The sequence below is a fragment of the Nuphar pumila genome, chromosome 10 (assembly GCF_984573655.1).
Source record: "Nuphar pumila chromosome 10, dmNupPumi1.hap1.1, whole genome shotgun sequence".
NCBI classification, from domain to species: Eukaryota; Viridiplantae; Streptophyta; class Magnoliopsida; order Nymphaeales; family Nymphaeaceae; genus Nuphar; species Nuphar pumila.
Window position 1 is genome coordinate 90126371 of NC_143258.1, and position 22255 is coordinate 90148625.

The following is a 22255-nucleotide window of genomic DNA, read 5'->3' on the forward strand; positions in this document are numbered from 1 at the left end:
TCAAGACTATGTGTATGTGTGTGCATTTATGCATTTATATATATAATATAGATAAAAATATTGCTTATCATGGTTTCTAAGTTTTCCTCCAAAATGCATGAAGTTCCTTTGGAGGATTGGTTTTTATCCTGGAATTGCTAAGTATGGTGGCATACACATGACATATTCATCATTTTTTGGCCTCATACATATTTTAGTCTTAAAAATAAAGTTCAAACAAATGAGTTCTGTTGTGTTGTTGATATAATATGAACAACTTTTTCTGTCTTAATCGTGATTCTCATGTTCAAGATGTTGACAGAACTGGTGCATACATGAATCACACTGTTCTTCCTGAAGCATTGGAAAAGTGGAGTCAAGAGATCATGCAGAAGCTACTCCCAAGACATGTTGAGATCATAGAAAGGATTGATGAAGAGGTTGGTTATGACAATAAGTCTTAGCTCTTGCATGATTTTAAAACTTCTTTGTGTGCTTTCTTATTATTGTTATTAATTTTGTGCATGTCTTGCAGCTGATTGGTAGACTTGTTACAGAGTATGGGACAAAGGATCTTGAGTTATTGCAGAAGAAGATTTCAGGAATGAGAATACTAGAAAATTCTCCTTTGGATGTGGATATTGATGAGAACGGTTGGATGTGGATCTGATGCATGCATAAGGTTCTTTCTTTTATTTTTTTTATTTTTTGATAGGCGAGCTTGACTCTTTCTTTCTTTCCTTCTTTTTGAATGAATGCAAAGTGTTATACAAAATATAATCAGAACATGGTCGGTACACAGACTCAGTAACAAGAAATAGGAAACAAGATATTCTCAAAAAGAAATTAAAAGAAAAAAAAGGAACAAGAGAAACCATAAACCTAAACTACAGGTGCAATGTCACTAAACCCCTAACACCCAATCCAAGATAAGTCTTTTTTTTCTCTTTTATGAGCAAGCTTAAGAATAACCACGTGGGATTCGAACCGGACACCCCATGGTTATGGTTATGGCAGTACCACCTAACCATCCAGCTAGGGGTGTCAATGGGTCTGGTTTACCCGGACCAAACCCTATAGGATCCGAGTACAGTGACAAATAAGAAAAAACGATTAAGACTCTGTGGACCCAAAGATCCGATTAATACATAGACCTGGGGTATAGTTTGTGAAATTTTATAACAGACCTGGGCACGACCCGAGTTCCTTACCGGGTATGGTCTGGGTCTGGTCCATGTAGTTATTATCGGGTCCAGGTATGGTTTCTCTTTATAGTAGACCTAATTAGACCGGGTCTGGACCTGATATCATACCCAAAAATCTGATCCAAGTCTGATTCCACTTGAGTCCGAAACATACTCGATCCGTTGACACCCCTACATCCAGCCATCTCATTTAGCCCCTAATCCAAAATAAATTTTGGTCATCTCATAATGCACAACAACAGCACGGAGACTTTTTTTTTTCTTTCAGGGGTACTGGTTTCTCAATGCAAATGTACCTACAAGCATAAATTCTGAACCTCCACACGGAAAACCATTTCTTATCTACACTCGGAGAGGTAGAGCGCAATCATGTTTCACAAAAAAGTGTGATCCTCTGCCTCACGTTACAACACGTGTACAATTTTAACTCCCATCAACACGTGTCGTGCAGTTAGGCAAAGCATGATTTTTCTATGCGAAATGTAATTGCACCTAACGCCCCTTCCTAAGGGGTTGGATGTCGAAGGCTAGCAATAATTAGTGGTAAATAAATTATTTGTTTATGTGCAAAGATCTCCCAAGCATCCGCAGTTGGACTCACCAAAACTTGAGCAAAAACAAGGTTAGAAATAAATGAATTTGCTCTTAGATACTCTCTCTCTCTCTCTCTCTCTCTCTCTCTCTCTCTCTCTCTCTCTCCTTGTTCAGTTCATGGGCTCAACATTTTGTTGATCTTTATGAGTGGTAATGTTGAATTACTTTCGGCTCTCTCTCTCTCTCTGCGTATGCTTGTTTCAAGTTTCAACGGAAAGTGACAATTATACAAGCCCAACTTACATATAGATAATATATAAATCAATTGCCGGTGATAATTTAATGAAACTATTGAATCAGCAACACCAATTTGCTAGTCAATTAGCTTAATATCATACTGCACATCACTTTCTTCAAAATGAAAAATATTGCCCACCACCTTTTTCTTCTTCTTCTTCTTCTTCTTTCGTTACAAAGATCATACATCATACACTTTCTTCTTCCGAGGACCTTTTTTTTTTAATTTATAACCTGCCCGGCACGCGTTGGCTCAGCCTGCCGTACCTATGTTTGTCATGCTGGCAGTGTAAATCTCCGAGGCTAGAACCCCTGCCCCCGGGGCCCATGCTACTCATTGTCTACGCTCATGAGAATTTGACTGCCAGTCAAGAAGCCAAGGCCCCAACCCACTACACCAACAGATCAGGTTTATACAATTTTTTAGGAAAGCAGATCAGGTCATGATGAACATGAGCTTTTTTGCTCATGCCAACATCGTGGCCGTCCGTTTTGTATTTTGAAAAGTCAAAGGAAAAAGTTATATGCTAGGTGGCATTCATCCAAAGTGCAAACAGACGGCCACGATGTTGGCATGAGCAATTTCGAGGCTTGGTCCTCCCCTCTTGAATAATTTACCGAGAAACAAAAAACCAAGAAGTCATCCTTTTTAAAGTCTGCTCCCTCATGCTGCAAACGAATCTACCTCCTGTTATCACAAAACCAAGAGCCTTTTTTTGTCTTTCATAGAGGAAAATATGGTTCTCCTTGTTAGCACCTTAGTGAAAACCTTCTGTGCTGTGGTCAATCTGGCATCCATGGCCATCTTCAAATCAGTAGCTGCGTTGCTGGTCCTAGCAATCCATGCACTGAAGGTCCCCAGCTTTGCCATAGGTGTCATTCTCAAGCAAGTTGCAGAGATCCCTCAGTTTGCGGTCAGCTTCATGGTTCAATTCCTGTTGAATTTGCTCTTCAATATTGCCAACGCCCTTGTGGAGATCCTGCTGAACTCCGTCACCGGCCTGGCCGCAGCTGTCAGATCTGGCGGGACAGGGCTCATGGGGATGACCAAAAGTTCATTGGCAGATATAACATCGATGGTAACTGAGCTCATCCACGGCTTGTCTGGTGTGATTTACTCGATCTCGGTTGTGTGGAATAATTTCTTGGGGGCTGTTCAGTATTTCATGAAGAAGGCTTGAAGTTAATTTGTAGGTGCCTTTCTTCCTTTTTCAAACCATAACCTGTACAAGTATTAAGTTTTACAAGTATCATGTATTAAGTTTCATAAAAAATATTTGTATAAGTATGGCTCCTCAGTTTCTGAACTCTCTCTCTCTCTCTCTCTCTCTCAAAAGATTTAGTTGTACAAGGGGTCAAAGATATTGGTATTTTCCATTTATGTGTTTAGCACTCGGTATGTTCCCTACGGTTGGATGTGGATCTTGATGCATGCATAAGGTTCTTTCTTTATTTTTTATTCCTTTTTTTTTATAGGCCACCTTGGTTCTTTCTTTCTTTTGAATGATTGCAAAGTGTTACACAATATATAATCAGAACATAGCCGTACACAGACTCGGTAACACGAAATATAGGAAACAAGATATTCTCAAAAAGAAAAAAAAAAAGAAACAAGAGAAACCACAATCCTAAAATACAGGTGCGATGTCACTGAACCCCTAAACCCCAATCCAAGATAAGTCTTTTTTTTCTCTTTTATGTGCAAGCTTAAGAATAACCACGCGGGATTCGAACCGGACACCCCATAATGGTTAGGACAGTACCACCTAACCATCCAGCTAGGGGTGTCAATGGGTCTGATTTACCCGGACCAAATCCGATAAGGTCCGGGTACAGTGACAAATAAGAAAACCCGATTAAGACCCGGGTCTGAACCCGAAGGTCCGATTAATACATAGATCTGGGGTATAGTTTGTGAAATTTTATAACAGACCCGGGCCCGACCCGAGTTCCCATTAAAACCCACAATTTTTCAATGTAAAAATGATAAAAAATATTATTTTACCAGGTATGGTCTGGGTCTGGTTCATGCAGTTCTTATCGGGACCGGGTAAAATTTCTGTTATAGTAGACCTGATTGGGTCCGGACTTGATATCATACCCGAAAATCTGGTCCAAGTCCGGTTGCACCTTAGTCCGAACCAAACCCTGCCCATTGACGACACCCCTACATCCAGCTATCTCATTCAACCCCTAATCCAAAATAAATCTTGATCATCTCATAATGCACAAAAACACCACGGAGACTTTTTTCTTTCTTTCAAGAATACGGGTTTCTCTATGCAAATGTACCTACAAAATTCTGAACTTCCACAGGGAAAACCATTTCTTATCTACACTCAGCGAGGGAGAGCGCAATCATGTTTCACAAAAAAAGTGTGATACTCTGCCTCACGTTACAACACGTGTCCTATAATCCACCGTCTCAACAATTTTAACTCCCATCAACACGTGTCGTGCAGTTAGGCAAAGCATGACTTTTCTCTGTGAAATGTAATTGCACCTAACGCCCCTTGCCTAAGGGATTAGATGTCAGAGGCTAGTAATAAGTGGTAAATAAATTATTTGCTTATGTTCAAAAATCTCCTAAGCGTCCGCAATTTCTCTCTCTCTACGTTTGCTTGTTTGAAGTTTCAACGGAAAGTGACAATTATACAAACCCAACTTCCACATAGATAATATATATAAATCAATTGCCGGTGATAATTTAATGAAACTATTGAATCAGCAACACCAATTTGCTAGTTAATTAGCTTAATATCATACTGCACATCACTTTCTTCAAAATGAAAAATATTGCCCACTGCACCAAAGGCGTAGCTAGGGGGAGGCAGGACTGGGCTGTAGCCCAGTCCTGCCTCCCGAAACAGTTAATTTTTTTTTTTTTTAAAGCCCAGTCCTAGCCCAGCCCTGACTGCAGCAAATAGTTTGATTCGTCCATATGAAATAGACTTTTATTAATAATTATAGCCATTTTTTATTTTATCTCAAATTTTTTTTTTCATGATATGTCCCCAATCTAGCTTACGATGCTGTTGAGGAATCTCAAAGCTAGAAAATAAGAGTGGGAAAGCCAATTCTTAATGCAGAGGGCAAAGATGGTACTGTTTCGTAGTCCTATACCATCGAGTTATATAGTCTCGTCAACTCAGTCTTGGTCTAAAATATGTGGACTAGATTGCATATAGCTTTTACTTGGACAATGTACACAAAGATAGCATATTCAAATCCATCGCCATTGCTAAAATATTGACAATAAGCTATGAATGCTAACATCATTTATTTTAAATATCATAATTTTTCGGACCCACTTTTACCTAATATTCATTCAGAGACTCGATCTTACCATTAAAAAGACTCCAGTTTTCTGAAAAGTCATTTTAGGAACCTTTGCCTTAAAAATTATGGTGTCAATGGGTCTAATTTGACCCAGACCCGACCCACATCAAAGCCTATAGGGTCAGGGTTTGGTGATAAACAAAGAGTTTCAAATAGAATCTGGGTCAGACTCGAAAGGTCTGATTAATATATGGAGCTGGTATGGTTTGTGAAATTTCATACCAAACTCGGGCCTGAGACCCAAGTTCGGACTAAGATCTGCAATTTTTCAGTGTAATAAAATAATTATTATTTTACCGGGTATGGCCCGGATCTGGTTCATGTAATCCTTATAGGACCCGGGTATGGTTTGTCTTATGGTGGGTCCAATTGAACCTTGATCCAAACCGATACCAGCATCTCAAATAAGATCTGGGATTGGTCCCACCTGGGTCCAAACCAAACCCGACACATTGACACCCTACTTAAAAATGTGTTTAAACTATTTTATTATGCACCAGAAAGGTGGCCCCGTCCAAGGCTGGGCACTAATAAAAAAAAGTAGATATCTAACTATACATTAACAAAAGTTTAATATTTATTGAAATATAATAGTACGAGGTAGATAAAAAAATAAAAGAATAAAAGGGCATTTCATTAACTATCCCATCCAAATAATGTTTATCTTAAAATAAAGAGACATATAAATAGCATTCATTTTACAATTTTAGTATTACTCATCAAAAGAGATCTAATATAGAATTAATCTAACTTCAATTTCGGTTTTCTTTTTCATTCAAATGGGAATGTCTACAACGACATAATGGATATATAATTAAGTGAAAATGACTTCAAACTATGCTAATTATAATTTACCAATATTGGGTATCCGGTTCTTCTCAAATTGAATCGAAGCCCTCTTGGTGTGGAAGAGCTTGTCCTCCTACAAATAAAATTTGCATAATTTTCAAAAAAATAAGACACACAAACATGGATTTTTTATTATTTAAATGATTAAAAAATGTTTTATGTAGCATGTATGCAGAACTGATTTATTGTAACATATGTTTTCAACATAATAGTGAAAACATCAAAAAATGTGGTAGGGATATGGAATTGGGCATGAATTCACCTAGCCATAACCCATAAAAATATCAGCTTCATCTTGGAAGGATTTGGATGAAGATTGACCCTAAAGCAACCTGCCTAAATTCAATCCAAATAGGCAATGCCAAATTACCTATTTGGATGAAGGATTTGGAAGGCTTTTAGCCTATGTGCAAGTTACAACAATTCAATCCAAATAGGCAATGTCAAATTGGATGCCTAAATTCATATTTAGATGCCTAATAATTTAAATGTCAATAATCTCAACAAGCATAAATGAAATCTAGGCAAAAGAATACCAATTAATAATCGAAAGATATCACCATATTCTCTATTTAATAATGAAACCAAGGGCTAATTCAATTGACACCCCAAGTAGAATATGTATTGCTTTTCTCGAAATCCCCAAGATAGATACAAATAGAGACCTGCATCTAAATCAGATCATATCCGAATTTGGATAAGTAATTAAACGCATAATATAGAAAAAAGTAAAAAGGAACAGTCATATGGCAACATCACAAACATGCAAATTAAGTAACCAGATCCAAACTTGAATTTGATACAACACATCAATCCAAACTTGCCATGTCTCACAGGATCTAAAAGGAAATATCAGAATCTGATCCGTATAACCATTGAGTAATATCCTTAGAATATAAAACTGGAAAAAAATGTCAGTTCGTGGGTCTGATGAACTTGATCTGTCACCGCAAAATCACCAAAATTATACAACATTTGGTTTCCAATAATATATTAGCAGATAGAAAAATTTGGAAATAGATAAATATAAATAAAATATAAATATAAATACAAATAACAAAGCAAGAACAATGTGCATGTATCCCCCACATAATCATCATCCTAATAGTTGATTCATGTAAACAAAACAAGGCATACCTTGGACTTGCAACATGCAGGATCCAAACTAGCGACAGAGGGCTGTAGTTTGAACCAATAAATGAACAATGGAGGCTGGAAATAGAGGCCTCATTCTTCGGAAGATGCAGGACATAGGTAAGGACCAAGGAAGATGAACCAAATGGCCCCTGCAAGATCTTGGAAACCTTCTCAATGAGAAACTAAATAATTAACTACTATTAATTACTATTAATCTTTTCAATAAAAGCAATATAGTTGGCGGTTTTAGTATTAGCCAACCATTATCACAACTCGTCATGCATAAGGGACTGGCATGACCAACCCCATGCATAGCAAAAATTTTCTTATTTTTGGCCTGTAAGAGCATGAATGAAAGATAGAAAATGTTAGAAAAAATGACTACTTTTCCAACCATTCCAATTTTTTTGAAAAGAAAGTTTTTCCAAAAAGTGTGATTTTGATAGAAAAAATTCCTCCACCCAATTTTTTTCTAACAAAAATTCTTTTTTATTATGGCAACCATTTGCATACAACACATCTTATACCATGGCCAAGGTTGTCAAAAGCGTCGAAGCGAGGCAGCGCGTTACAGCCTCGATGAAGCGATGCATAAGTATCAAGGCATTGAAGCTCAAGCGTCAGAAAAATGAGTAGCACAAGATAAGAAAACATGCAACTATACAATAAAATACAAAATAAATAAATAATTATGTATTTTACTAACAATAACTTGTGAGAACATATAATTTTTTATGTAAAAAGATCACATTCGTACACACACAAAGTACATTCAAACACATTGGCATATGAAAGATTAAGAACTAAATTCTCAATTTTTTACATGTCATGAGTTTTGATTCAAATCTCAATTCATAAGTAAATTGAAAATATGCATAACTCATGTTGAGCTTTCAAAGATTTGGTTGATAGAAAAAAATCACAAGTGAAGTAGATGAGCATGTCATGGTTTGGGTTATAGTGTTTTGTATTTTACTTGAGCATATATATATACAAAAAATATATATATATATATATATTTGGTCAAGTTATTCTAATATTAGAGAAACTTATGTACATAGTAGATTCAAAATCACCATTTAAATTGCAATGCCTTGTGAGTCAGACAATGCAAAAAAAAGCCCAACCTGATAACCATCTACAACTTTCATAAGAAACAAGAAAAATAACATCCATTCGTATCTCAAATTGAAAGAGCATGATATGCAACATGAGAAGAAATCTCCCAAATTAGACTTCCTTTTAATGAACAATGAGGGACGTTTGAACCAAACTCAAAATTAGGGTTCGTTTGCTCGAAAAGAGAATCTCCAAAACTCACAAAATTTTGAGAATTGATATATATATATATATATATATATATATATATATATATAGAGAGAGAGAGAGAGAGAGAGAGAAACCCGTACCAAGAGGCAAGAAAAAGAAGCATATTTGACTTTTAGAAAAATGAAAAGGCATGTTGCCCTTAATGCACACAATTGCCAATGTAATTCACCTTACGTGAATGCCTAAAATATTACCTTTTTACATGAATGCCTTTTAAATATATGAGGTGTGCGCTCCTCCTCAATATGCGCCTCAAACACTAAGGTGCATGCCTCATAAACAACAATGCCTCAATGCTACACCTCAAGGCATGGAGGCTCACCTTGCACTTGAGGCATGCACTTCACGCCTCGAAGCTTAGGTACTTAACAACATTGCCATGGGCTGCCACAAGAAGAGTTACCATCATGTTAATCTTCCTTCCAGACACCACCACTCTCTCTCTCTCTCTCATTTTTCTCACATTTTTGTTCTATTTTTTTCAAGCTACACAAACAAGTGAAAAAATTTCATTTAAAAAAGTTATTATATCAAAACTTTTCATGTTTAAAATTTTATTTTCCTGTGAATTTTTTTTTATTCTAAACGTTCCCTAAGTAAGGAGAGAGAGAGAGAGAGAGAGAGAGAGAGAGATTACCAACTTAAATGGTGACTCCTCAATTTCATAGGGTAACTATTCAGTGCTTTTAGAAATTTAAGTGTCATAAGTAGTACTTGAAAAAGACACAAATGACCAAACAAATTTCTAATTACATTTCCAAACACATTATATAAGTGTCATTTTGGAAAAAATATTAAAGAAACAAATTTTGACACCTACTAGGCTACTCCCCTTGATAATTTAGATTTAAGAGAGAGAAAGAGACGTTTTAAGTTTTAGATAATTACGAATGGTTATGAAGATATTTTAAGAAAGAGAGAGAGACATGATTATTAAGAGACATGGAGACATTTTAGGAGAGAGAGAGAGAGAGAGAGATATGATGTTGTAAATAGTAACTCATGAGTTTTTGAAAAAATTACAATTTGCCATGTAACACTTTTTTTGTTTGAGAAAAAATGTATAGAGAGTCCGCACAAATTTTTAATTACATTGTCAAGATACATGGCCACGCAAAATTGTCAATTAAGAAAATGTTATGAATCATCTAATTTTTTGTCATTTCTTGCCCTTTGTTCCTGCTTTTATAATATTTAGGAATAGCGGTAGTTGACCAATTTTATGATGCATAACAGTGAATCCAATTGAGCTCTATGTTAATTAAGGACATGCAATAAACTTGAGAACAATTTTGTTCACCCTTGAAGAACATGCATTACCAACTTCGTAAGGACAATGATACTGTCTTTTAATAATGACACATTGAAATTTACATTTTCATAGACCTAAAAATGTATCACATTAAACTTCAAAGGAAGAGAATGGACTAATAAGAAAAGAGTACGCACATGCAATCAACTTCACACTCAATGTAACGTGTTTCAGTTCATAAAAACTACATCATTGACCATCTCCATTACAACAACTCACGAATTTTGCCTTCTCCATTAACATATCGTGAAGTTAGAAGCACGTACGCAAGAAACTTGCCACTCCCGTAGAGATTGGTTTACAAAAATTTCATGTTCAAATGCTAAACAAATGAGTCAACCTGATCACCCAATGGTTATCTTTGAGTTGGTCTCCATCCACCCACACACTATCCTTTAGGAAATTTCTTTGAGACGTGTTACCATCTTCTTTCATATGAGATATGATACCGTTTTGTCCATATGTCTGCTACAACTAGGAGGTTGGGTCCATTCTTTTTGTTTTTAGATAATCCCTCCACATCACCAACCGCACATTGGCTGCACTCCGGTTGGTGAAACCCATGAGGTCCCCCCTACCCATCGGAGAGTAAACCCAACGTCGACCTTACGGCAAGGGACGTCACCCATGAGTTTCGAACTTGTGACATCCTATCATTGCTGAGAACCGGGCCACTTAAGGTTATGTTTGATATAGCTTGTCCAAGATTAGACAAACGAATGAACAAAACAAACAGAACATAGGTTCAGTTTGTTCTGTAACAACTGTATTAAACTATACATGGAAGTTGTGTTCCAAAGTTCAATGTTTGTTTTAAGTTGTGCAGACAACAACATGAATACACATGGATACTGGGTCAAATAACTTCGTTTCAAATGGTACAACTCGATTCACCCAACCATATGAGTGTTATAACATGTTTATTATGGATTTTAACTTTGGATATAGATCTTATAAGATTGGATCTAAAACTAAAAAGTTATATTTTGGGTAATTTGAGAAAAATAAGAATTGATGTTTTTTTAATATATAAATACGTTATTCGGTGTCATATTCGATCTAATTATGAAAGTTTATAAAAAAATTATGGATTTTAGTCCCAAATATGGATCACAAACTGAATCGAAGTATGAAAAAATGTTTAAATTTTTGACTAATTTGAGAAAAAAACAAGAATTTAGATTTTTTTATACAAATGCAAAAACCCAAGAAAACATAAATAAATTATAAAACCCTAAAATGCAAGAAAATAAATCATAAATAAACCAAAACCCTAAACTGCAAGAAAAATAAACTATAAATAATCCATAAAATCAAAGAAACTATAAATAAGCTATAAAATCAAAGAAACCATAATAACAAATATAAAAAATGCTAATCCAAACCCTAATAAAAAAATCAAATAAAAACAACCCTAATCAAATATGAGAAAAGCCTTAATCAAATTAACTATAAAAATCCATAAATAAACCAAAAAAAACTAAATTTTAAGAAAAATAAAGCATAAATAAACCAAAAACCCCTAAACTACAAAACAAATAAAGCATAAATAAACAAAAAAAACCTAAACTATAAGAAAAATAAATTATAAATAAACCAAAAAACCTTAAACTACAAAAAAAAATAAATCATAAAATTAAATATAAAAAGCTCTAATTCAATCCCTAATCAAAGAAATTAAAAAATAACCCTAATCAAATATAAGAAAAGTCATAATCAAATTAACTATAAAAATCACTAATTAAAGAAATTTGCTTCAGACCCTAATAAAAAAATTATTTGATTCAGAGCCCTAATCAAAGCAAGAGGTAAAAGAAGAAGAATGAGAGAAACGAAGAAGGAGAAGAGAGAGAGAGAGAGAGAGAGAGGAACCAATGAAGAAGAAATAAAAGAAAGAGAAAGAGTGAGCAGCTTTTTGCCGTCAGACTCTCATTGTTCGGCCACTGCACATGAGAGAGAGAGAGAGAGAGGGGGGGGGGGGGGGGAGATGCACATCGAGGAGAGGGGACGAGAGCGAGAGAAATGACAGGGTGTAACTTCGACGCTCCCTCTTTTATTTTCTTTTTTGTGCTTTCCCCATGCCTTGTTCCCAACGTAACACGGGGGAGGGGATAGAACGGTGGATGCAACAGGGTTTCGCACGTCCGCTGCATCCATTGTTTGTTCAAGAAGGCATAATTTGTGAGCTCGCCATTCCAAATCACGCCCCTGGAGCGCCATCACACAAGGCCTAATGGGATCCCCCCCCCCCCGAGAGGCAAACCCCGGGTAGGCCCACGACTACCCTGCTTTTAGTGATTCACGTACCTTTGAAAGCTATCTGTCATCCTCATCTCAACACCCCCCGCTGGCCACGCAGGCTGCCCATTCAACCTATCTAGTCTGATAAAGACAAGATATTTTGACAAGTTCACACTGTCTAGCCGCCCCCAATCATACTATAAAAACAGAAGAGCGGGAAGAGAAGAAACAAAGAAGAAGATGATGATGATAAACGCTTCATTACCAATGAAGAGCATCCCAGGCACCTACGGGTTGCCACTTCTTGGTTCCTTCAAGGATAGGCTTGATTACTTTTGGTTTCAAGGCCAGGACACCTTCTTCAGAAGCAGAGCGGCCAAGTACCAGAGTACTGTCTTCCGAACCAACATCCCCCCTTCCTACCCATTTATCGACGTCGATCCGAGGATCATCGCCATTACTGACATTAAATCCTTCGAGGCCCTCTTCGACATGTCGCTCGTCGAGAAGAAGGACGTTCTCCGAGGCAACTTCATTCCTAGTGTTAGCTACTCTGGAGGGTATCGTTGTCTTGTTTATTTGGATACCTCAGAGCAAAAGCATGCAGTTCTTAAGAGCTTTGCATTGGATAGACTGAAGAAGAGCTCAAGGAATTGGGCTTCTCTGTTGCATGAGTGCTTGCAGAAGATGTTTGACACGTTGGAGAAGGAAGTGAAGGAGAAAGGGAAGGCTTCATTTAAAGCGCCTCTGCAGAGATGCTTGTTTGAGTTCTTGTGCAAGGTGCTGGCTGGAGCTGACCCCTCGTCATATCCAGAGATGGCAGAGAAGGGAGGGTCCATTTTGGACAAGTGGGTGACTCTTCAGCTGCTGCCCACTGTGAACACAGGGCTTCTACCTCAGCCGTTTGAAGAAATATTCATGCACTCCTTCCGCTATCCTTTTTTAGTGGTGAAGAGCGACTACCAGAAGGTCTACGAATTCCTCAAGAAAGAGGGTAACACTCATTTTCCTTTATGAACTCCACCTCATGCTTACTATGCTTTTGCAGTTTGTTTTCGAGAGAGAGAGAGAGAGAGAGATTCATCGTTCGAGTTTTTTTCTCCAAAATCCAAAAATCATGAGCTTCTTGGTTTGACTATCTGTGCTAAATTCATTCTCCCTAGTTAATTAACAAACATAATGTTATATACACTCATGATTATCACTTTTAATGTCATCACCTTCACCATGCACCATCATCATCCTCATTAGCCATTCGTATGGCCATAATTATTAGGTCTACTGAGATGCAGTTATTGTTTCTAATTAATCTCCTTGCAAATCACCAAAGGTAGCTGCTAACCACTTTTCTAGTTAACTGGATTTTTGAAGGGTTTTTTTCATGCTTTCCTTAAATTTGACCGTAAGATATGTTCAAAATGGTCAATTTACTAAGGAATACTACTTAGATCATGTTTTTCTTTAAAATATATATTTTTTATGCCTTAAACATTTATGAAAATCTTAGACTATCGATTTTTAAACCTTATAAAAACCTACCTTCATGTCGAAATTGAATGATTCAAGAACCGATTAGTATAAAATAAAGCATGTACAACACATGTACAGTCAGATTTAAGAAAAATATGAAAAAAGCCCAGTTAACTGGCGGTTAGATATAAATGTTTAGCAGCTCTCTCTCTCTCTCTCTCTCTCTCTCTCTCTCTCTCTATATATATATATATATATATATATATATATATATCGCATTGATTTAGAGAGTAACCTATATGCAGACATGTTGAACTGTTCTATTAGATTGATTATTCGGCTGATCTCTATGGTATGTGATTTACCTGATCAACTTATATATTGCCTTGCAACAGCCAAACCGATCGTAGATTCAGCTACGGTGGAATACGGCTTAACTGAAGATGAGATTCTGCACAATCTCATCTACCTCATAGGCTTCAATGCATTCGCTGGCCTCGAGGCCTTCCTCCCTAATCTGCTCAACACCATAAGCACAGACACCACTGACCTACAATCCAGACTACACTCGGAGGTCCTTCGTGAAGTGCAAGCTCATGCCGGTCAACTAGGCTTCCAAGCTGTGCAAGACATGGACCTAGTCAAGTCAACGGTTTACGAAGTGCTACGTCTTAACCCGCCAGTGCAGCTTCAATACGTACGAGCTCGGCAAGACTTTGAGCTTGAGTCCCATGATTGCAAGTATGGCGTAAAGAAGGGGGAGATTCTATGTGGGTACCAGCCCTTGGCTATGAGGGACTCTAGAGTGTTTAATAAAAGTGAAAAGTTCATAGCAGATAGGTTCACCAAGGAGAAGGGAGGACAGAGCCTCTTGGACCACTTGTTCTGGTCTAATGGACCAGAGACAGGGACTGCATCTATCCAGAACAAGCAGTGTGCAGGCAAGGACCTTGTGGTTATCACTGCATTTCTCATGGTCGCCGAAATTTTCTCGCGGTACAGATCTTACAAAACCGATGGTTCATACACGATCACATCACTCCAAGAGAGCACAGAGAGTGTCAAACCATGAAGCAATTCTGATCATGTATGTGTCATGCTCAAATGCTTTAGCATGTAGCTTACTTTCTATGTTTGGGAGAAGTATCCAAGTGAGTGTTGGTTAATGATGGGAACTCACTGTAAGTGCCCTTTGCTTGTATCTTATGGTTGTGAACATGATAGTCTAAACAGATTGATAATAATTCGTTGCCAGTGTCCATTTTAGCTCATTCTAGTTCACGTTGATTAATGGATGTGCAAACATCTAAGCAGAAGGGATGCTTGGACTTCCTCCATTGAATTTAGGGGCTCGTAATATATGTTCATTCTCTGCAGGAGGGATGTTTGGCCAAACATATCTTTTATGGATGTGGTTGAAGGATATATATATATATATATATATATATATATATATATATATATATATAAACACCTAACCTCAACTGTGTATATGGGATAAGGCTTCATATTAATGATGGTGATCATGATGGATGTGGCTGAGGCTTGATATAGTGTATTGCCGGTTTGGTAACAGCAAAATTTTGCACATACGTGGCTACACTTTTTTAGTGCAGATCAAGTAAAGCCCATGGACTCAAAAACTATGTCTCATGGATACAGACATAAACATGGGATGCATGATTTTTATGAAAACCAGGACACGAGAACACGTATTTTCTAAATTTTAATAGAAATATAATTTTAATAAGTATAAAAATGTGTACTAATAATTCAAATAATAAACATTTAAAATTTATTAAAAATAGGAAATACGGGTCGTATGGCCAGTCAAGTAGCATATCCACGTGTTCGGGAACCAAACTGCATCCTTGCGGTGAAAAGATAAAGTGCAATATGATTGCACAAAAATCTGTGCATTAATGCACACTTTTGTGCCTCACACCTGATCACCCTCCATCTTGGGGATAGACCTGTCAGGTGTGAGGCCCAAGACCTGATGGAGGGCGATCAGGTGCTTAATGCACACTTTTTGTGTATTCAGATTGCACCCGATCCGAACTCATCCTTGCGTTACAGTCTGACATACGTGGTTAAGTACGAGTAATGGTCGGCTAAATAGGATGAGTTTTATCATACATTCAATCATAACCATCAACTAGAATCATCTAGTTGTTGATTGGATGGTTAGGATTGAATGTATTATGTGATCCGTGTTCCTATTTCCTCGCGCGAGACCTGGTTTCACATTTCAGGTGGTGGTCAAGAGTCTTAAGATTAAGACAAAAAAAGGAGAGAGAGAGAGAGAGATCAACGGTTGGCAGCACTCCTTATCCAATAGGCAGCTAAGAGAGAGAGAGTAATCAACGGTTGGCTGCAGTCCTTATCCAATAGGCAGCTGAGAGAGATTCAGATAGAGAGAGTAATCAACGGTTGGCTGCACTCCTTATCCAATAAGAAGCTGAGAGAGAGTAATCAACGGTTGGCTGCAGTCCTTATCCAATAGGAATCTTAGTGAGAGAGAGAGAGAGTCATCAACGATGCACTCCTCCTTACCCAATGGGAAGAGAGAGAAATTTGAATGGTGGGCTGAACTTCTTGGCCAATGGGAACGAGAGGGAGAGAGAGAAAGGTCATTAGAGGTTTCCCCCAACGACGAGGAGATAAGTCTGTTGAGAGAGTAAGAGAGGGAATAAAGTCCATTTTGCTTTGGAGCAAAACAAAAACTCAAACATATTTTTCAAAAAAAAAATAATAAGTGCATATTATAAATTTGTACTTAAAAAATAAAAGTGACTTTTCGACTTAATGGTTACGCCTTTGAATAAAGTAAGCCTTTTGTTTTGAAAAAAATGTCAAATACATTTTACAAAAAATAAATAATATGCAATATAAATTTTATTTTAAGAAGTGAAAGTAACTATTTTTACCGCGAAGAGTAATTATTTATATTAAAAATATCATTTTTTAAATAATGCTTTGATCATTTCAATCGATTGATCATAAGATAACATCAGTATACCAAATTTAATGTTAAATCAATATGCACACATATATAGTGAATTAGGGATAATTTAGGTGCCAACGCCATATGGTCATGTTGCCACCAGAAATTCACAGGTGCAGGTTGTGTAAAACTGGATGCAAATTGATGCATAATAAAAAGGACCCAAAAAACGTTTTGGCTGAAAAATGAGTTTAATCAAATGATGGTATAATAGTTTAACAGTTCTCAATGATATTCAAGCTGAACAGGAAGTTGTGTTCATGCTTCACAGTCCAAGAATTGATCCCCTTCTATGATGATGGGTTCTGTGCATTGCCAATTAATTCTCATGTTACTTCTATTGATTCAGTTTTGGGTTTGAACAAATCGTTTCATAAGTGTGGCTTTTCTAGAGTCAATTTTAACACTCTAACCTGAAGTGGCTGACTTGGTGAATGAGATTCATCACATTAGCTCTGGCAATTAGAATGAGATTCCTGCAGCTGCAGCTGCAGGTGTAGGGTTAGTTTGGTTTTTTCACTTTTTTGGATTTATAACCTGAAGAAACCGCACCCGGCATGAAGACCTGGTCACGCTGGCTCAGCCTGCCATACCTACCATAGTTCAGGAAGTATTTTGGAAATTAAGTCATGCAAGGGTTGTTAATGTGGATTTGTAACCAATTGTGGCAGAGGAAGGTCCTAATGAAATTAATTAATTAGTGTGTGTCTAGAGGGATCTAAAATTTTAGAGTCCTATAGTGAAGGAGATGTATGATGTGCATGACCTAAAATCGTGAACCCCAAAAGAGGGTTTTCTAAATGGTTTAGTACACCCTCTCCTGAGAAAATAGTCCGGTCTAAGGGCCTTAAGAGGTTGGTGAGCAGAGTCGGATGGCAAATGGAGCCAGGGGCAGCTCAAGAAAAATTGAGGCCCTAGGCGAATACTCCAAATGAGGCCATAAATTTTTTTTCATTGTACATAAAAATTATATTATTTATTAAAGAAGTTGCATATTTTTTTCTTAAATTATTACTATCCTCCATATTTACTAATTGGGTTCATCTATATATACATATATATATATATATATATTCATCTTACTACACCAAAAACATATAAAATAGTTTAAAAAATATTATCTAAAATCCACATTTTTTGCTTTTAATGCTCCAAATGTATTGATTAAATCTTTATAGTCAAGCTTTGTCATTATATCTCTTTTAATAGATAGCATAGCTAATCCACTTAATCTTTCTTATGACATAGTTGTTCTTAGATATGACTTAATCAATTTTAATTTTGAAAAACTTCTTTCGGTGAAAGCAATGGTAATAAGTATGGTAAAAAGTATTCAATAAACAATATATGCATTTGAAAAAATAACTGATCTTTTTATGAAAGTTAGTGTCAATTGAGTTCTTTTGTCTTTTTTTTCCAAATTTTTTCTTAAGACTTTTAACTATAAAAATAAATCTAAGTCATCTATATCTAAATATATATTAAAATTTAAAAAATAATACGAATTTAACATAACAAGCTTTTAAACTTTCATCATCAAATGTTCTTAGTTTTTTTCTAAGTCAAATAAAAAACCAAAATAATCTTCACATTTATGAAATTATTCAAATCTAATGTCAATGGAGGGTATGACTTAATCAATAATAAATATAAAATAATTAATTCTAAAAGATTCTTCCACTGATTGCATAGATTCATCACTAACATTCTCAACAAAATGATTTTTCTTATAAATTTTACGTTTTACAGGAAAAAATATGTTTTATCTTCATGTTACTTGCAATCTCTTATGTTTTACAAGAATTAGTCATATCACTAAGTATTAAGTTAAGAGTTTGAAAATCACGTAAAATGCCAAATCTAGTATTCTTTTTTGTACACCTTGATGTTTTCTCTTCATATTAGATCCATTATCATAACTTTATCCTCTTACATTATTAATATCAAGTTCAAGAGTGTTTATTGCATTTATTAGTTCATTAAAAAGACCTTGTCAAGATGTGGCATCAACATCTAAAAATCTAAAAAGAACTCTTTCATTTGTAATGAAATAGTGAAAACATCAACACAACTTAAAATAAGTGTCATTTGTTATTGATGATTCACATCGGGTGTACAATCAAGTATTATTGAAAAATATTTTGCATCTTTAAAATAAGTGTCATTTCTTGATATATCTTCTTGTTACATCCACGAATTGTTAAGTTATTTTTTGCAAGAGTCTTAACAATGACAATAATTCTTACTAACTTTTTTCTAATATTTTTTTCTCTCTATTAATTTCTTCTTGAATACTCTATTCAATTGCCTTTTTTTTCAATTTTTCTTTTATCTAATTCAACCTGAGCATTAACGTTAGTAATATATATATATTCACTTGATGTTTCATGACTTTTTAATATTCTATTAGGGTTCTTTTAATCTTTACTTCTTTCATTAGCTAATTGAATTTTATTAGGTTTAATGTGAATAACTTACAACAAAAATAAAACACTTTATCATGATCTTTTGAATAAATTAACCATTTTCTATCATAATTTTCTCCATCTGGTAATTTTTGATAATAATGGAACATAGAAAAATGTCTAGAGTCTTTATCAAGAGAAAATTTTCTTTTATTTTCTCTAATTGAGCCTCTTTCAACTAATAATTTTCATAATTTTATATATATTGTTGGCCAATGTTTTGAGTCATAAATATTGATAGAATCATCGATTATTATTTGTGGTTCCTCTTCTAAATGTTCTTGAAGTTACTCATTTACTTTTTCATATTCTTCTTTTATATTTTCATTAATTTCTTCAGGTATTATTCTTGATTCTTCTAAATTATTAATAATTTCTTCACTTTCTTTCATTTTAACATTTTCAAATTTTCCTCATTTATGAATAATAGTATCATCATTCAAGTAATTTATATTTTTTCTATTAATAAGAAACTTATCAAGGGCACCCTTTTGAGAAGCAACTAATTTTTTGATTTTTTTTCCACATTTTTATGTTCAGATTTAAATTTTTTAAAAGATATAATAATTTTAACAAGATAAAAAATTAAAATATACATAAAAGAACAATAAAACCTGATAATATCTTGATAATGAATCCAACAGTTGTTACCACAACACACACATAAGCGATCCTAGTAAACCTGAACATTGAATACATAAGATTAAATTTTTTATTTTTAACCTGAGCATCAAATTAAAAAAAATACCTTATGGTCCATATACATGAACATAAATATGATAAGGCTGCCATTAAGTTATAGTGATGCATCTGTTATCATAGGAAACATGATAATCACAAAATGCATACGCAAACTTCTTCGTATACTTGAAAACAAAAAGGTGATAATCACAAAATGAATACGCAAACTTCCTCGTATACTTGAAAACAGAAGGCTAATTCACTACATATGACAGAAAGCACAGATTGTTAGAGACTAAAAAGTGTAGAAAAAACATTCCTTCTAAATTTAGAAGTGGCAACCATTTATTTTTCAGTTTTCAATGGTCATACCTTTGAGGATTTGAATGAAGACACATGAATACATGATCTAGTGGATTTCATGGCAAAGCTCACAATGGTATCTTGAAGCTTACCCATATGTATAAGAACAACTGGATCTATGATTGAAAAAAAAATGCCACTTGCAGTATCAGTCACAGATATAAAACACTACAGAAAAAGCATCGAAATTCACCTACATAGACTACTGACGACAGAAAAAGCACTACAGAAAGAGAAAGGAGACTATAAACGTTCATCCTACATAGATTGACGACACTAATAAAAAAAAACACCACAATTTCGATCAAGAATGTATGTGAGGCAAAACAAAGCGTAAACTAGAGAAAACAAGGCGTCAATTGCAAATAGAAACTATAGAAAAGCTTGATCTAGGGTCCAAAAGCAGGAATGCAGGACCCATGAACCCTAAATACTCATAATTAGGGAAAAAATTCAAAATAAATGAAAAGTTTGCCAATCGCATAGAGAAACAGAGGAAACTTCGCGATCTTCTGCTACCAAACAAAAAAAAAATACAAAAATTCACCGAAAACCAACAACAAAATTTTCACAAAATCAATCCCTCTGGCCTCAGAGTGAAATCCACGGGAAATTCATGAATTTTCAATTAAAAAAAACCTGAAAATTTCAGCCAAAAGCTGATATGAGGAAAGGCAAATCCTCTCTCTCTCTCAAATTAAAAAAAAACTGAATTTTGCGCTTGATCTGCTCCTAGGCCCTATTGAAATTAGATGATGCAAGCGGTGGAGACTGGTCTGAAAGACATGGTTGCTTACTACTTGGTGGTTTGTTTGGATGGCACGCAATGATGCTACTTTCCGTCAAATTTCGGTCATCCTTAATAATCTTGTCTATAAAATCCTGGTTGATGTATATGTGATTCTACATATGCATCTTAGAGACCTCTCCTTCCGTCTGAACAACATTCACTCATCGGTGGTTTCTTCTAATCCAGAGGATCCTGGTTGAGCTCGGTTCATGGGTTCAACATTTTGTTGATCTTCATGAGTGATAATGTTGATCCTCTCTCTCTCTCTCTCTCCCCCCCCCTCTCTCTCTCTCTCTCTCTATATATATATATATATATATATATATATATATATATATATATATATATATATATATATATATTCTCTGTGTTTTCTTAGCAAAGTGCTGGGACCCCTTTTTCTGGGTTTTTTCTCACATCTAACACCATAAATAGAAGCTATATGTTTTATTTAGTGGGAACCAACTTTGGATCACTGGAATCCAACCTGTATACAGGTTTTTCTGAGAACCCAACTTGAAAGAAATTCCTTGAATTTTTATAACCGCGCTATGTTTGCTCAAACTCTGCTCAGTCAGATGTTTTTCATTTGGTCACTCTCAAGTGGCCGGCAGCTGATTTGGCCTGAATTCATCCTCTGTTCGCTGGGTGCCTGAAACTTCTTGTAAAGCTGGGGGTCGATACCTCATCACCCTGAGCTCCTTTGCTTTCTCCTGTTTCTAATAAAATTAAGTTTTACTCTCTTTAAAAAACAGAAAATATAACAATTTAACAAGATTTTCACTCATTATTATGCAATAAAAAAATGTTTTTGCAATATGTGTATATCGCCCATTTGTTTACATGTATTTACTTGATAAAATGATAATTTTCTGACCCACAATATCACTTTCAGTTTGTTTTGATTTCAAAGTCGGGTCTAATGAAAGCTCTAACCAAATCCGCCCCAACCTGACCCGCTTTATACTAAAGGGCAGCCGATCCAGCCAAACAACCAAAGACCATAGTGACAAACGTTAAAACGGACAAATCTCGTTTTTCAAAAAACTCGTGAGAATTTAAAAGTTTTTTTTATATAAAATTTTGCATTTTTTGGGCAAAAATATTGGCAATAAAAAAATAAAACAAAAAATACAAAAAATGTTTTTATAAGAAAATATTAATAAAAATTATTTAAAAATAAAAACACAAGTTTTTCACGATAACTAGCCATTTAAAACATAAATATCAAGTTTAAATCGTGGTATTTATGTTTTT

General features: G+C 35.3%; 1 protein-coding gene across 1 annotated transcript; it reads left to right on the forward strand.

Annotated features, from left to right (window-relative positions):
* The first annotated feature begins 12453 nt into the window (after positions 1-12453).
* LOC149827294 (fatty acid 13-hydroperoxide lyase, chloroplastic-like) lies at positions 12454-14936 on the forward strand. Its single transcript, XM_090019259.1, has 2 exons — positions 12454-13216; positions 14088-14936. Exons 1-2 carry the CDS (start codon positions 12463-12465, stop codon positions 14762-14764), a joined length of 1431 nt encoding a protein of 476 aa, XP_089875385.1. The 5' UTR covers positions 12454-12462; the 3' UTR covers positions 14765-14936.
* Positions 14937-22255: the final 7319 nt, after the last annotated feature.

Excerpts from the sequence above, each read along its gene's own strand:
- LOC149827294 (XM_090019259.1), top strand. The coding sequence starts at position 12,463 with ATGATGATGATAAACGCTTCATTACCAATGAAGAGCATCCCAGGCACC. Across the intron at positions 13,217-14,087 it reads CGAATTCCTCAAGAAAGAGG|CCAAACCGATCGTAGATTCA; the intron begins GTAACACTCATT and ends GCCTTGCAACAG.